Here is a 16,640-nt window from a genome sequence, read left to right as displayed (position 1 = left end):
TCTTAGAATCATAGAATCATAGAGTTGGAAGAGACCACAAGGGCCATCGAGTCCAACCCCCTGCCAAGCAGGAAACACCATCAGAGCACTCCTGACATATGGTTGTCAAGCCTCTGCTTAAAGACCTCCAAAGAAGGAGACTCCACCACACTCCTTGGCAGCAAATTCCACTGTCGAACAGCTCTTACTGTCAGGAAGTTCTTCCTAATGTTTAGGTGGAATCTTCTTTCTTGTAGTTTGGATCCATTGTTCCGTGTCCACTTCTCTGGAGCAGCAGAAAGCAACCTTTCTCCCTCCTCTATGTGACATCCTTTTATATATTTGAACATGGCTATCATATCACCCCTTAACCTCCTCTTCTCCATGCTAAACATGCCCAGCTCCCTTAGCCGTTCCTCATAAGGCATCGTTTCCAGGCCTTTGACCATTTTGGTTGCCCTCCTCTGGACACGTTCCAGTTTGTCAGTGTCCTTCTTGAACTGTGGTGCCCAGAACTGGACACAGTACTCCAGGTGAGGTCTGACCAGAGCAGAATACATTGGCACTATTACTGTCAGTAATTCCTGACAATTACTTCCCTTGATCTAGATGCTATACTCCTATTGATGAGGCCCAGAATTGCATTGGCTTTTTTAGCTGCCGCGTCACACTGTTGGCTCATGTCAAGTTTGTGGTCAACCAAGACTCCTAGATCCTTTTCACATGTACTGCTCTCAAGCCAGGTGTCACCCATCTTGTATTTGTGCCTCTCATTTTTTTTGCCCAAGTACAATACTTTACATTTCTCCCTGTTAAAATTCATCTTGTTTGTTTTGGCCCAGTTCTCTAATCTGTCAAGGTCGTTTTGAAGTGTGATCCTGTCCTCTGGGGTATTAGCCACCCCTCCCAGTTTGGTGTCATCTGCAAATTTGATCAGGATGCCCTTGAGTCCATCATCCAAGTCGTTGATAAAGATGTTGAATAAGACCGGGCCCAAGACAGAACCCTGTGGCACCCCACTAGTCACTCTTCTTAGCACCTCCATTACAGTCTTGCAAGCAGGACCTAAGAGCAACAACCCCTTCTCCACTGGTGATGCCCAGCAATTGGCGGTCAGTCATACTGCCTCCAGCTGGGGAGGTAGAACATAGCAGTGCAATTCCCAGGACTCCTGGTAGGAAGTCAGGCCAAACAAAACAAGCCTAAAACTGATTTGTGTGTGTTACATGAGTTGTAAATCGGCCCTCTGTCTTTGCTTTTATATAAGGTTCCAGAGACGTGAGGACACAGGTTCTGCTGCTTTGCAGTTCATGCATCTGTCAGTATTTGCGTTATTTAGCTTCATTATTATATTGAACAGAGTATTGAGCAAATGATTGCTAGGGGCTTATTTAGCCAAGAGTGCTGGGGAAAAAAGGAATGGAGGTTTGCCTGAAGTTTCCAATTCTTAAAAAAGAACAGCAGAAAGTAGAGGGAATAATAGTTGTTTACCTTGGCCATTGACTTTGGACCAGACACATTTAGTGTTAAAGTGCTGGACTGCAAATATAATTAGATATTAAGAAATAAAGTTGGTAGTGCCCTGTCTGTGGACGTGCCCTTACAAGTATGACAAGCACTGACGCTGTTAGCATTTCTGGGCCAAGTTAAGATTTATTTGCCCAGGTATTTGAAGTTTTGTAAATTGATGAGTATTTCATCTGTTGTCTCTCTCTCTCTGTGTTTTTTTTTATAAGATTCTTCCATTGTTGGATGTTGCATTTTAGTATCTGTTAACTGCTATTTTATGATTTAGTAGGTGGTTTTAATGGGTGCCCATCAACATGGTATGTTGATGAAGGGAAGGTTCATGATAAAAAAAATATTTTAAAAGAGAAGTAAATGAGATCTCACTAAGCCAAATAGCAGCTTTGGGGAGGGTGATGAAGAGGAGGAGGAGGAAGAAGAAGAAGAAGAAGAAGAAGAAGAAGAAGAAGAAGTGGAAAGGATGAATAAGAGGGATGAGAAAAAGTTAACATCTCTGCGTATTTGTTTCTCCATCCCACTTAGAATAGAAGTGGGCATGTCTTGCCCATATAAGAATACACGAGAAAAGGTTGCTGCTGCAAGGCAGGGAAAGTGCAGAAAAGGGAAATGTGAAATACTCTCACACACCCTGCTCTGCTTATATCACGGCCATGTGCAAATCAGTGGTCACTGGTGCCCATTCGGACTGGTAGGGCAGAAGGCAGAGAGACCAACAGTGGTAGAGCCAAGCCAATGACAGGCAAAGCCATGAAGGTGGAGACTAGCTGAGGGAAGACAGAGGCTGGAAGTGTAGTGCCCCATTTGCCCCAGTGGACCAAGCTCCGCTGATTCAAATCCCCTTTAAAGGCACTTCAGGAATTGAATCGGCTTTCTCGAGGCAGGGAGCTTGCACCTCTCCATGTGTTTTTGAAGAATGAGCATCATTAGGCACTCAAGTTCTTTAGATCTGGCAAGGAACTGGGGTAGATTGGTGTGCTGCCCTCAGCAGCAAGTTTCCCAAAGAGAAGGAATGCAGCAGATCTGGAGCTTTAGAACACGGAGTGGCAAATGCTTGCCTTTCTGGGGTCACCTGAGACCAGGAGCATGCTCAGTAAGGGTGCTAGACTGTCCGCCTTGAATTGCCTGTGATTCCTGATTCTGGCTAGCAGCCAGAACACCACTACCCAGAATCCTCAGGTGATCCCAGAGAGGCTGTCCCATTTGCAAAGCTCTTGGTGGCTCATCTGCAAAGCTCCCACTTGGAGCCTCCTCCTTCAGAATAGCTCATCCTATTTTAAAGCAGGAGAGTGGACTAAATTATCTATCTGCATCCTTTCAGCTATTATGAGTCTTAAATGCAAGCCAACATTTTCTAGATGAAATTTGGCCTTGTATCTTCTTTCATTCTCTGATTCTATTAAAAAACAAACAAACAAAAAAAAACCCCACAGACAATCAGAAGCAGACGCCAGAACCAGAAAAATTAGCCCTCTTGTATGATTCAGGATAAAGCTTTCCCAATGAATGGTAACAAAATCAGACGTTTTAGTACAAGACCAACCCGGCAGGGATAGGCAGCCTTTCTGCATTCTGCCATTTATCCTTGCAGTAAAGCTGTTCTTAAAATTGGTAAAACTCACCGAACAAATCCCTGTAACCAACTGCAGGGGTAAAGTTCCTAATTCACTGCAATGTTGGCTGTAGACTGTCCTGATGCTCAATTCTCTCAGCAATGCAGGGATGTGTGGAAAACGTGCATAATAAAGCACAGAAATTCTGTCCTCGTTTAGCTGCGGTTTTGTAACTAGCTTGTGAAATGTTTGGGGATTCCTCAGAAAGGCCCTATAGATCTTCATAAGGCTGGGTCCCATAATTTAAAGCAGCATTTTCAGCAAAGCCATTTGACACCTAGAGTTGTTGTTTGTCACAACCAGGCACTTCTGTAATTACTTTTTGTTTTACGGTGCATTTTGTAAAAGCAGTAAACTAAAATCCAATGTACTATAAGAGATTCAATATATGGCCTTCCTAGTCACTGTAGAATTCAGAGAGGCCTTTTTTATTCATAGGCTACTATGCAGCTAAAGTATTTGCCAGCCACTTGGATAGCATTTTTTGGCCAAGAAGTACAATATGAATCCTGGGGGGAAATAAACGTTTAGGAAGTAAAGCCAAAACAAAGTTCGTTGTAAATTTGCAGCATAGTGATGCTTCAAAAGGCTTTTTAAAAAAATGCAACATACATCCAAAGCTGTAACAATGGAGAAAGTTCCTCCCAAATTAATTTCAGCTTTGGTTTTAATACTGTAGCAAAACATACACAATGTGTCTTGTTATCAGGACAGAAGCTTCAAAATGCTGCTAAATATATATCTTGAAAATTCTTAATTTTGAAGAAGAGAAATTTACTAGGTGACGCACTGGCTATGCTTGAAACCCACACCTAACTATCCAAATTTAAGCAGGTGTGGTGGTCACTCCCCCTCCCCTTTTCTGTACACCCAAAGCTGCTCTCCCCTCAAACCCATGAACCTATACTGATAAAGGTAAAAGTAAAGGGACCCCTGACCATAAGGTCCAGTTGTGACCGACTCTGGGGTTGCAGCGCTCATCTTGCTTTACTGGCCGAGGGAGCCAGCATACAGCTTCCGGGTCATGTGGCCAGCATGACTAAGCTGCTTCTGGCGAACCAGAGCAGTGCACGGAAATGCCATTTACCTTCCCGCCGGAGTGGTACCTATTTATCTACTTGCACTTTGACATGCTTTCGAACTGCTAGGTTGGCAGGAGCTGGGACCAAGCAATGGGAGCTCACCCCGTTGCAGGGATTCGAACCGCCGACCTTCTGATTGGCAAATCCTAGACTGTGTGGTTTAACCCACAGTGCCACCCGCATTTCTAACCTATACTGATACATTTCAATAAATGTTTTAAGTGGTGAATATCCATACACACATGAAATTGTGGTGGCAACTGCACCTACATTGTTTGAGAATTCCACCATTCATCTCTGTTAGAAAAGTTCGATGAAACCCAATATCTGTTTTCCAAAATCAGAGAGCTCCAGATATGCTCCAGTAAGATACTTTGCATATTCCCTCACTCACTTCAAATATAGGAGACAGTTTTGCGAATGTATTACAATGTGTCAACTCAGATCACGGACTTTCCACCCTGACTTGAGCTGGACATTGTATAGATGGGGACGCTCTTTAGTGTGTGTTCTGCATTGATACGCAACAAATATTATTCTGGCATTCTGAAGAGATTGATTGCGATGGATAGCTCAAAGTCTTCAACATGGGAGAGGCATCTGCCAGTCTTTAGCAAAGACAATATGCTGCAGCAGGACAATACTCTGCCATTTTCCTCCATCAGTGGATGAGGTGGACAGACTTCCCTAATCTGGTGCCTTCCAGCTGTTTTGGACTACAACTCCCATAAGCCCCAGGCAGCATGACCAGTGGTCAAGCGTTATGGGAGCTGTAATCCAAACCAACTGGAAGGCACTAGCTGAGTGAGTCATTCAAAGAACTTCACATATAAGGGTCCCTCCCTCCCTCCTTACTGTACTCGTACTTTTTTTTGTCACTTTTGCAAACGGAAGACAGAGAACAGCTGCTGATGTTAATAGGGATATATATTATATGTTATTGTGTTCTTCCTTCAAGGGTTTGAAGGAAATATACACAGTTCTCCCCTGCCATTTTATATTTACAACAACCCTGTGAGGTAGCTTAAACTGAGAGGCAGTGACTGGCTTCATGGCTCAGGGAAGGATTTTATCTTGAGTCTCCTTGCACCCCTACTCCCCACTGACTTCCCACAGTCATTTTCTTCAGAGTTTTAAAAAAAGTGATGCTGCGCTTGGTGTGTACTGCAAATTCCTCTTTGGCCCCTGATTAAAGGTTTTGTATTGTTTAAAAACCTGCAAACACTATTTGACCTGAGGCAACGGGGGCAAATGGAAGAGATGTCTGTACACCATGACAGCTAATGGTTCTCTGTGAAAGCACTTTCAGCTTTCTTTAAAATGGTTCTCTGCCTCATGCCATACCCTTTCTTTATGAAGATATTGTAAAGTATTCTCTCTGCCTCCTTCTTCATTAGATTTGCTTCTTTTCCAAGACCGGGAAATAAATTTACAAAGGGACTGAATTATAAAAACTCAGTCTCCCTGTTGTGAAGAGACACTCTCAGAGATCTCCATTTCCACGGGTGAGATCCATGCATCCCAGAGCCATCAATGATAAGGAGAATTTGTATCAGGAGCTACATTTCACTTGATGTCAAAACTAATCCATCGGTTTTAATTACAGAAATGGAAGGAGCTCATTAAGGGCAAACCTCGTTGACGTAAGATTCTTTCCCACAGAACATTCACCAGTGTGTTGTTGTTTTTTAATATTTCAGATGAAAAGCTCTGCACTCCCCCAGTAGCTAATAACTCCCAATATTTTGTTTCTGATCAAGCCACATAAACCATGCCCACCAATAACTTTGGTGATCGCTTTCTATTTCAGTACTTCTGAAGTTGTGGAACAGAGAAGTATTAAAGGAAAGAAGGAACTAGGGCACATACTAGTCTGGTGCAGTACTTGGAGTGTTTGATTTGGATGTGGGGACGCTAGGTTTTAATACCCAATCAGCCCCGGAGGTCTCAACCCAACCTACCTTTTAGGGTCATAGTGCAGCAGAAATGCCCCTCTGAGCTTCTTGGAGGATACAGATATAATACATATCCTTTTCTGTAGTTTCACAAATCCAACATGCAAATATGCTGCCAGCATGAGTCAGACAAAGGCAAACACAAATTCTTGCTTGACTGAATACTCTCCCATATCGTTCGGTCAGATGGGGTGATCAAAAGCAGGATGCAAGCCCAATAACCCTCTCCTGCAGTTGTTGCTCACCATGTTCAGAATCATAGTGCCTTTGATCACAGAGACATTCTATAGCCATCAAGACTGGGAGACATGGTAGGTTCACTCTTCTTGTTTGGAACTATTGGCAGTGGGACCAAGGATGGTGAAGTACTGAGGAAGTGCTAAGCACTGAATCCTGAAGGTTCTTAGAAAGTCCTTAACCAGATCCTTGAGTTCTCAACTCTGGATGAGCCTTCCCTGCTCAGGGAGAGAGCTCTGGCATACAGTGTCGTCATAGTGCTCCCAAATTATGGAGACATCTGATTGCTTTGACAGTTTTGGAATCTGCTTTACCATATGTGCCTAATACTTTTTGGGGGAACAGTTGTATGCCCATTTTGCTAGAGATCAAACATCCATCACTAATCCATGAGTAATCTACTCTGGATAAAATGATTCACCTCTACCTTGGTTGATGTTTTAGTGTGGATATAGACACCCAATTGGGATGGTGACCAATGTGGTGAAGCTACCATAGTGTGACCTTTGAAGATAGTTGCCAGCTTTTGACACACCACAGATCATAACATGCTTGTGACACCAGAGTAACCTCCTGATCAATAACATGTCAAAACACAGCCTGTGATGGCTTCACTACAACAGTCACCATCTCAAGTGGCTTCCCAAATTCATGTTGTTGCTTTTCAATAACATGCATGCAAGCATTTCACTCCCTGTGCAAAAGGGGGTGTCATCCTTGGGGAAGCATAGCCAGTTGGGGGAAGGCATCTGTGAAAAAGACACCATTTTATGTAATGCTCTACATGTGAGTTGCATCTTGTGTCTTACGCAATAAGGCTTTCTGTAAAAGAATTAGATAACAGTTAAAGTGGCCCAGAGTGGATTTTTCAAGTGGCACAATAAGAAAAATGTACTCTTTCATTTTATTGCCAACCAACATAACAAAGAGATGAGATTTCAGACTACCAATCAACACATTCCAGGGACTCACTCACAAATGGAGCTATGCTTTCCCCCAGAGAAAACCCATAATAGTTATGGAACACTGGAATCAGTTTCTAGACAGAGCCAAGCTCTTTTCTTCTTCTGAGCTTGGAATTTTAAATAAATAAATAACATGCAAACAGCACATATTTCATGCAGGTAAACATATGCTGAATCAAGCAAATTGCATCTCTTGCCAAAACAATTAATAGTCCAATCAGTTCAGCTTCACTGAGACCATCAAAAATGGCAGGTGAAATGCCCAGCAAAATAAAATCCGATGTCAGGGTGGGAGGGAGGCTCACATCACTCACATGGAAGGCTAAATCATTCACAATTTTTCAGCATCGCCATCCCCATTACTATGAGATTACACAAACAGGTGTGAGAGAGACAGGGAGCGAGGGAGGGGGAGAGAAGACAATGATAGACTGCGGTTACTTGTTGTCAAGGCTTGCATATGATGTCCAGTTGGGCACTGGAAATGACTAGAAACCATTTTAGGCTTCCAGTTCTTCTCCCTATTCTGTTTCTCTCTCAAAGTTGTTTCCTTATAAGCAGCTTTAGGCAGAATTAAAATTGCACCAAAGCTTTACAAACCACAAATAGTTTGTGTAATGAAAGAGAATTCACCGGCACACTTCCCAAGAAGTGTCAACTAGCCAGGTACCAAACAATGCAGACTTCCCTTTCTAAAAAGCTCATTGGATTCCTTCTTTTTAGATAGTTTTTCAATGTAGTCCTATATTATATTACATAACACAGGAGGTAATTGCTTCCAGGAAATACCGGGAGCAGGAGAGTGTTGGATTAGACAAGAATCATAGGCTTTTGCTAGTCTTAATGTCTCCTTGAAGACAAACACAATTTCAGTTTTTTAAAAATCCATTGGGGAAATGCTTTATGGCGTCCTTTTACTGCCCTTAGAGAAGAGAAATTGCACAAAGGGTTTCAGCTTTCCCCGTGTTTCAGCCTGGCCAGTGGAACAGTAAGTACATTAGTTGCTTTTGTCACTGGTCTGCATTCACTCTTTCTAAATTTCTAAGCAAATCCCTAGCTTTTACCATGATGGCCAAAAGAAATCTTGCAGACTCTTTTGACAACAGTTAGAATTTAAGATGACCGTACGATCCATCGTTCTTAGTATTCAATGAGACTGTGAATGTTAATTTCCAGGCATGTATAAAGTTCCTTAACGGAGCAGAGAAAACCCAATCAAATGGAGAAAAATGCTTATACACAGGTGTAAGATTGCCAGAGCCAGAGAGAACATAAGAAAAGCTCTGCTGGATCAAACCAAACACCCATCTAGTCCAGCATCCTATTTTCACAGTGGCCACGCATATGGCTTTGTGAAACCCGCAAGCAGAACCTGAGTGCAAGCAGGATTTGTGTTGTCTACTTGCAGTGCCAGTGGGTAGCTTTCTTTCTTGCACCTCTGCCCAGCTTTGGGAATGAAGGAGGAGGGCTGCAGGATCTCTTAATCCAGAATGCGGCAGCAAGACTGGTGACTGGGGGGGGGGGGGCGGTCGAGACCACATAACACTAGTCTTGAAAGACCTACATTGGCTCCCAGTACGTTTCTGAGCACAATTCAAAGTGTTGCTGTTGACCTTTAAAGCCCTAAACAGCTTCGGCCCAGTATACCTGAAGGAACGTTTCCACCCCCATTGTTCTGCCTGGACGCTGAGGTCCAGCTCCAAGGGCCTTCTGGTGGTTCCCTCATGGTGAGAAGCAAAGCTACAGGGAACCAGGCAGAGGGCCTTCTTGGTAGTGGCGCCCACCCTGTGGAACACCCTCCCACCAGATGTCAAAGAGATAAACAACTACCTGACATTTAGAAGACATCTGAAGGCAGCCCTGTTCAGGGAAGTTTTTAATGTGTGACATTTTAATGTATTTTTAATCTTTGATGGAACCCGCCCAGAGTGGCTGGGGAAACCCAGCCAGATGGGTGGGGTACAAATAAATTATTATTATTATTATTATTATTATTATTATTATTATTATTCCCCTCACAACTCCATCCTAAAGCCTGGGAAGCTTCTGTTCAGCTTAGGGAGGGAGGTGCAATGCTCTGGCAGGGGCTGAGAGGCCAGTTTCTCAAAACACACATAACCTCTTTCTCCTCCAGGTAGACAAGCAAGAGTAATGATCAGAGTTCGAGGACACATTCCAGCCTGGCAAAAATACTCCAGGAGGGTGTGAAGTGTGAGGGGTGTGGCCTGGGGGAGAGTAGGAGGTGTGGCTGGAGGGGGCATGTGGCTTTGGGAGAGTCCCAAGGGTCAGACAGGCCTGGAGGGTGGCATTTGGCCCTGGGCCTAAGGTTGCTCACCTCTAAGGTTCCTCTAAGGATTGCTGCAGGATTATATTATGTGTAACACTAGAGTGTGACTGATAAGCTTCATATCCTGTTATTCCGAATCATTTGTAATTAAGAACACTAATTATGACAGGATGGCAGTTCCATGCCTACAGGAGCTATGGGCAGTCCCTGTTCCGTTCTCAATCCCAGTGGCATTTATTGTCCATATTAAGTGAGAATGGCCATGGAACTGGATCCCCGAAGATCTAGCTTCCATTATGGTTTTGCTCGGCATTACACAACATTGTGGCCATCACTGCTTGCAATAACAATTTCATAGGATTAAAATGTTGCTAAAGACTCTGTGTAGCAGATGGCAGAATTTGATCTTCTGGCTGCAACTTAATTAAAGCGGCGCGTCGACGGTGACCATGATCAACTTAGGGAAGAAGGCCTTTGACCCATTGGCTACTTCTCTGCAAATATCTGCAAATGTTTTCCATTTACTCATCTCAGATTCTGGAGTCTGTCCAGCAGTAGCAGAAGAGGAAGGCAATGGGTGCAGCAGAATGTCTAGGAATTTGGTGGGTAATGTAATGCTAAAGCAGGGGAAAAAATGACGGTTTTTAAAGTTGTTCTGAGTAGGAGTGAGAAAGAGACTTGTCATCACCTTACAGAGATTACAGAAAGACTGTTCCTGCCCTCTGGCTTAGAATTTGAGGCCTGGTGCTTACAAATATCATTTGTGGGAGATAAACCTGTCTGTGGACTGTACTATTTCAAACTATGTGTGTGGACTCATGTGAGTGAATGTATCTCTAATATTCCCTGCACATAGAAAACCCTCTTATCAGGGAGAAGGGTTGGTTTATTCCAGTAGTCCTCAACATTTTCAGGCCCAGGACATCTAATCCTAACCAGCATTTGGGGACCCATTTTTTAATCTTTTGCCATACATTTGCATGGTGGTAGTGCTCTTGTTGAGACCCACCTCAGATCAAGCTGTGTCCCACTAGTGGGTTCCAACCCACCAGCTGAAGACCAGCAGTTTATTTCATTTATTTATAAAAAAATATTTACATACCACTATTCATTAAAAAAAATCTCAGAGCAGTTTCCAACTGTCACACATAAAACCATACGATAAAACCCATGTAAATAAATATACAGTCATACCTCAGGTTATGAATGCTGTGGGTTGCGTGTTTTCAGGTTGCGGACTGTGCCGAACCCGCAAGTACCGGAATGGGTTACTTCCAGGTTTTGGCACTTGCGCATGCGCAGAAACACAAAATGATGTCACACGCGTGCACAGAAGCTCCTAATCGCGTCACGTGCATGCGCAGACATGGCGCATCAGGCTGCGAACGCTGCGGGTTGCGAATGTGCCTCCCACACGGATCACATTCGTAACCAGAGGTATGACTGTATATATAATAAAATTAGAAACCAGCCTTAATGGAAAGATGTATTCTTAGTTGCCCGCAGAAGCCTGGAGGAATGGAAACACTTTCAGCTGGCATTTAATGGTCTAAACCAGGCATGGCCAAACTTGGCCCTCCAGCTGTTTTGGGACTACAACTCCCATCGTCCCTAGCTAACAGGACCAGTGGTCAGTGTTGATGGGAATTGTAGTCCCAAAACACCTGGAGGGCCAAGTTTGGCCATGCCTGGTCTAAACAGAAGGAACCTGCTGAATTGCTTTGGCATAACAATCCCACAGGACTGGGCTGATGACCCCAAAGGCTCCATTTCTTGTTTTTGTCAAATGAGCCTCATCAGGTTGAGGAACAAGTTGTTAACCCAGCCTCTGAATGCTGAAGGTCCCAGGTTCAATCCCTAGTATCCCCAGAAAGGGCTGAAAAAGACTCCTTTCCTTTTATCATGGAAAGTCACTACCAGTCAGTGCAGAATATTGAGTTAGATAGGTTAATGGTCTGACACAGCTTCCTATGTTCTCTCTCTCTCTCTACGTGTGAATGAAACATTCAATCCTGTGAGCCCTGCCCCCAAAAAGCCCACCAGCAGTCAGAAGTGGAACAGTCCACAAGCCAGTTTCCCACACCATATGCATTTATGCAGTGCTTTTTCTGGGGTTAAAGGTAAAGGGACCCCTGACCATTAGGTTCCGTCGTGGCCAACTCTGGGGTTGCGGCGCTCATCTCGCTTTACTGGTCGAGGGAGCTGGCGTACAGCTTCTGGGTCATGTGGCCAGCATGACTAAGCCGCTTCTGGCGAACCAGAGCAGCGCACGGAAACGCCGTTTACCTTCCCACTGGAGCAGTACCTATTTATCTACTTGCATGTGCTTTTGAAGTGCTAGGTTGGGACCGAGCAACGGGAGCTCACCCCATCGCAGGGATTTGAACTGCCAACCTTCTGATCAGCAAGCCCTAGGCTCTGTGGTTTAACCCACAGCGCCACCTGCGTCCCTTAACATTTTGTGAATTTGTGTACCTTTGTCCATTTGCTGTATTTATTTTCCCCGATTTGAACTATAAAATGGTGGTTTTCTTGAGTCAAAATGAGAGTACCCCTAAACATATTTTAAGGAAAAAAGCACTGCATTTATGGAGCTATTAGAGAAACAAAGAAAGGTGACAAAAAGGAAAGGGATAAAGAAGGGTGGACAAATCTCAGATTCATGGTGTTTAGTTGTTGTTTTTTTTGCTAGAACCCAAGATCTATTAACCAGGTGGAAAAGAATGGCTGAGTGGGGCAACACACTTTTAGAATTAAGGAGCAGGGAGCCTCTGAGCAAACTGAATTTGTTTTCAATACCAAAACTGAATGCACAGCCCTTTCACACAAAACCCCTCTTCAGTTTCCCCCCAAACTTCCATCCCTGATATCACCAGCTTAATTTAGAAAAGGAGGGAGGGGAAGACGCTTTCTTGTCACTGTTGTTAAACAGTTGGGAGTCAGAAGCCTTGCTTATCTGCTGCAAATTACTTCTTGATCTATCCTGCAGAGGCTGGTCCATTTGAACAAAGGCGACACTGCCCCAGCAATCTCAGTGCATCCTCAGCTGGCCCCCACCTGCCTGCCTTTGAACTTACAACCAGTCAGGGCATGGCTCTGTCTGTAATTGGCTCTGGCTCCACCTACTGTTGGCCTCCCTGCCTTCCACCCTATCAGTTCCAATGGACACCAGGCACCACCGGACCTGCCAGTAGATTCTGATTTACTCCTGGAAAAGAGGAAACAAATTGTACCTAGAAGCCCTGACAATAGGGTGAATTACGCTTTTTGCAATGCAGCATGCACATGTGTTATGCATGTTATGGGGCACCTGTGTGCGTGGCAAGCAAAGTCCAAGAGCAACCAAGCCATTGGATTTTTCTGCAGTCCTTGTTAAAGCTATCCATTCTCAGATGCTTATGAGATCGATGACACAACCTTTAACTCTTTAGCTGTCTCTTCCAGTTTTTATTGATGTGTCTTCTCCACTCCCCCCCCCCTTTTCGCAGCTTCTCACAGATGCCAACAGCTTCAGGGAAATATGATACCAATGATAACATCACCATCTTCACTAGGATTCTGGACGGCCTGCTGGATGGATATGATAACAGGCTTCGTCCAGGCCTGGGAGGTACAACAGATGTTCCTACAAGCATGCCATTGTAGGGGGAAATGTTTAAAACAGCATGCAGTCGTGTCCCAGTAAGAGATGACCAAAGATGTGCTTAGGGAGCAGTGGGAGATGGTTAAGAGATCTCCAGAAGGTGTGCTGAAAGCAGCAGAAGAGTGCCACAAAAATCCCCTGGTGCTTTTGTTTTCTCACTGGTTGTATGTTAAAGATTTCCCCATTTTCAAGTTAGAAAAAGCATCCCCGGCCCACAGAGTTTGTAATCCATTGCATCGTTCTCAGAGCAGACCCAGAGAAGTCAGATCACCTCCTCAGTGTGTACATCGGCCTTGCAACCAGACAAGGAAGTTGGGGAGGGTGGGAGGAGAACACTGATTTTAAGTTATAGTGGCTTTGCTGCAAGACTGTATGAAAGCCACTTGTTATACTGTTTATTATTTAAATCCCACATTTTCAGAGATGCTTCAATATAGATTTAAAGCAATGCAACAACAAAAAATGAGAACTGAACAATTAAACAACACCAGCCACAACGTAGTGGAGACCAAGTAATAGAATGACTTGTCAAAGGTTGCAAAATGACCCAGTAAATGAATGCTTTCAGTCACTTCCTAAAGGCCATTAGGCATTATTGGAACAGGAACAGGAAGTGGGTTCAGCTGTCAAGGTGCCACCACTGTCGAGGCCGTGCCCCTCACAACCATCCACAACCCCTACAATAGTTTGAGTAGTCAGATACTCTGGACAGCTCCATACAGGCTCAGGCTGGAGACTCCAAAAAAGTTCAGAAGCAACCATAATCAGAATAAACCTTAAATAGGAAGCACTGACCTATCCTAATATCTAGCTCTGCCTTCAGTGAGAGATACCTTTTCATTTGAAGAGGATCCTCATCCACTGAAAAAGTGGATTTTGAGCCCAGGGTCATCATACTTACCTACAGAGTAGGTTCTTCCTTTCGGTATCTAGATAGAAGTCATATAGAATATTCCCTTTACAGTGGTACCTCTGGTTAAGAACTTAATTCGTTCCGGAGGTCTGTTCTTAACCTGAAACTGTTCTTAACCTGAGGTACCACTTTAACTAATGGGGCCTCCCACTGCTGCCACACCGCCGCCACATGATTTCTGTTCTCATCCTGAAGCAAAGTTCTTAACCCGAGGTACTATTTCTGGGTTAGCGGAGTCTGTAACCTGAAGCGTCTGTAACCCGAGGTACCACTGTATCTGTTTTTGGTTAATTGCAAATCAGTTGCCTCTCAAATCTCAGAATGCTCTATCTTGTAAATCAATAACCTAAATATCTGATAGTGTTACTATAGCCCCAGGCTGTGATGTATATCACATTACCAAGAAAACATCACCAAGATTTCTAGGATTTTCTGATATCTGAAAAGATTTGTCATGTAAAATCAATATACCATATCTAAATTACTAAGCTGAATAGTTGGCAAAACTTGCGTTTGCTTTAATGACCTAGGCTTTGTTATGACGTTATCATTCCACAAAGCAAGCAAGAATAGAATAGAATCCTTAAGGGGAGAGGGGAAAACACCCTCCATGAGCTTTAAGCAGTGTTGAAAAAGATCAGAGCTTCAGTTTTTAGTACAACCACGTGAATACTAACAAATGCAGCCACTTGTGAAATTTGACGTTGTTAAATGTTATCATTTAATTTTACCAGTCCAGCTGTTTTTGAAGCTGGACAGACATAACTAATGTCCTCTTTGTACCAGAGCTAAAGACCATTCATTTCATTCACTCTTCTGATGGTTGTGGGGACTAGGCTGCTAATGCAGGCATGCAGAAACTTGGCGTGTACAGTGACCCATTTTCTTTCAATGGAAGGGCACCTCTGTGTCCATACCCCTCTTTGCACATCTATTGAAGCAGCCCACACATTCAGGAGCTCCACATCGTGTGCTTAAAAGTAAAGGGACCCCTGACCATTAGGTCCAGTTGTGACCGACTCTGGGGTTGCGGCGCTCATCTCACTTTATTGGCCGAGGGAGCCGGCGTGCAGCTTCCAGGTCATGTGGCCAGCATGACTAAGCCGCTTCTGGCAAACCAGAGCAGCGCACGGAAACGCCGTTTACCTTCCCGCCAGAGTGGTACCTATTTATCTACTTGCACTTTGGCGTGCTTTCAAACTGCTAGGTTGGCAGGAGCTGGGACCAAGCAACGGGAGCTCACCCCATCGCGGGGATTCAAACTGCCGACCTTCTGATCGGCAAGTCCTAGGCTCTGTGGTTTAACCCACAGTGCCACCCGCATCCCCCTACATGTACTTAGGCCTGCTGAATTGCCAGACTTCCTTGCTTGCATTAGTCTTGTAGGCAGAGGTGATCTACTGCTGCTATAGTGGTACCTCAGGTTACATACGCTTCAGGTTACAGACTCCACTAACCCAGAAATATTACCTCGGATTAAGAACTTTGCTTCAGGATGAGAACAGAAATCGCACACTGGCGGTGCAGCGGCAGCAAGAGGCCCCATTAGCTAAAATGGTGCTTCAAGTTAAGAACAGTTTCAGGTTAAGAACAGACCTCCAGAACGAATTAAGTTCTTAACCCGAGGTACCACTGTACGTACTTCTGCAATGTATCTTTAGCATCAACAAAGTGCTAAGTGCTGTCCTCAACACAGAAACAATATGGTAATTGCTCAAAAGCCGCATAGCATTAAATGGAAGAGTCAGGATGCCACTGAAGGGCAAAACCTTTCTTTGCTTTGCTATTGCTATAAGATTAGGGGCTCCTCGATGCAAATTGCCAGCTGATGGAGCAGTCTTAATTGTTTACATTTCTTTGTTGTAGAGAGAATAACAGAGGTGAAAACAGACATCTTTGTCACCAGTTTTGGCCCTGTGTCAGACACCGAAATGGTAGGTTGCAGTGCTGTGATTCTAAATGTCCCCTGCTGCTATCGCTAGAATAATCTGGAGGACTGGTTCATTCTTATGAGCTACGGCACTTATACAATGGTCTCTGTTTTACGCCAGGAATATACTATTGATGTTTTCTTCCGGCAAAGTTGGAAAGACGAAAGGCTTCAATTTAAAGGTCCCATGCAACGCCTGCCTCTGAACAACCTCCTTGCCAGTAAGATCTGGACTCCGGACACCTTTTTCCACAATGGTAAAAAATCTATCGCCCACAACATGACCACTCCTAACAAGCTTTTGCGCCTTGAGGATGACGGGACCCTCCTCTACACAATGAGGTGAGGATGAGTCTTGTGGGTTTCTTTTGACGCTTGTTCTGTGATAGGTCCCCATTTGTGCTGCCCTCTGTTCTTCACAGGAGAGTCAAGGGGGGAAAGTCTCTTGCATGAGAACATCAAAAGAAAGCAGAAGGCATAATCATGCCTTATAACTAGCAATTAACATACGG

At 44.1% G+C, this 16,640-nt stretch overlaps 2 protein-coding genes across 4 annotated transcripts in view; one reads left to right on the top strand and one right to left on the bottom strand.

Annotated features, from left to right (window-relative positions):
- The window catches only part of GABRA5 (gamma-aminobutyric acid type A receptor subunit alpha5), a 74,245-nt gene that overhangs the window by 6,251 nt on the left and 51,354 nt on the right, over window positions 1-16,640 (top strand). For all 3 annotated transcript variants that reach the window (XM_081001396.1, XM_081001397.1, XM_081001398.1), the window contains exons 3-5: window positions 13,131-13,252; window positions 16,065-16,132; window positions 16,250-16,470. In XM_081001396.1, coding sequence (XP_080857522.1) covers window positions 13,131-13,252; window positions 16,065-16,132; window positions 16,250-16,470 — 411 coding nt within the window. The remainder of the gene's footprint in view (window positions 1-13,130; window positions 13,253-16,064; window positions 16,133-16,249; window positions 16,471-16,640) is intronic.
- GABRB3 (gamma-aminobutyric acid type A receptor subunit beta3) overlaps window positions 1-16,640 on the bottom strand; it is a 198,314-nt gene that overhangs the window by 142,379 nt on the left and 39,295 nt on the right. The window lies entirely within an intron of this gene.

The sequence above is a fragment of the Podarcis pityusensis genome (assembly GCF_964106645.2).
Source record: "Podarcis pityusensis genome assembly, chromosome: 4".
NCBI lineage: Eukaryota > Metazoa > Chordata > Lepidosauria > Squamata > Lacertidae > Podarcis > Podarcis pityusensis.
The sequence above is the reverse complement of the archived record's forward strand: the minus strand, read 5'-3'. Positions and strand labels throughout refer to the sequence as shown.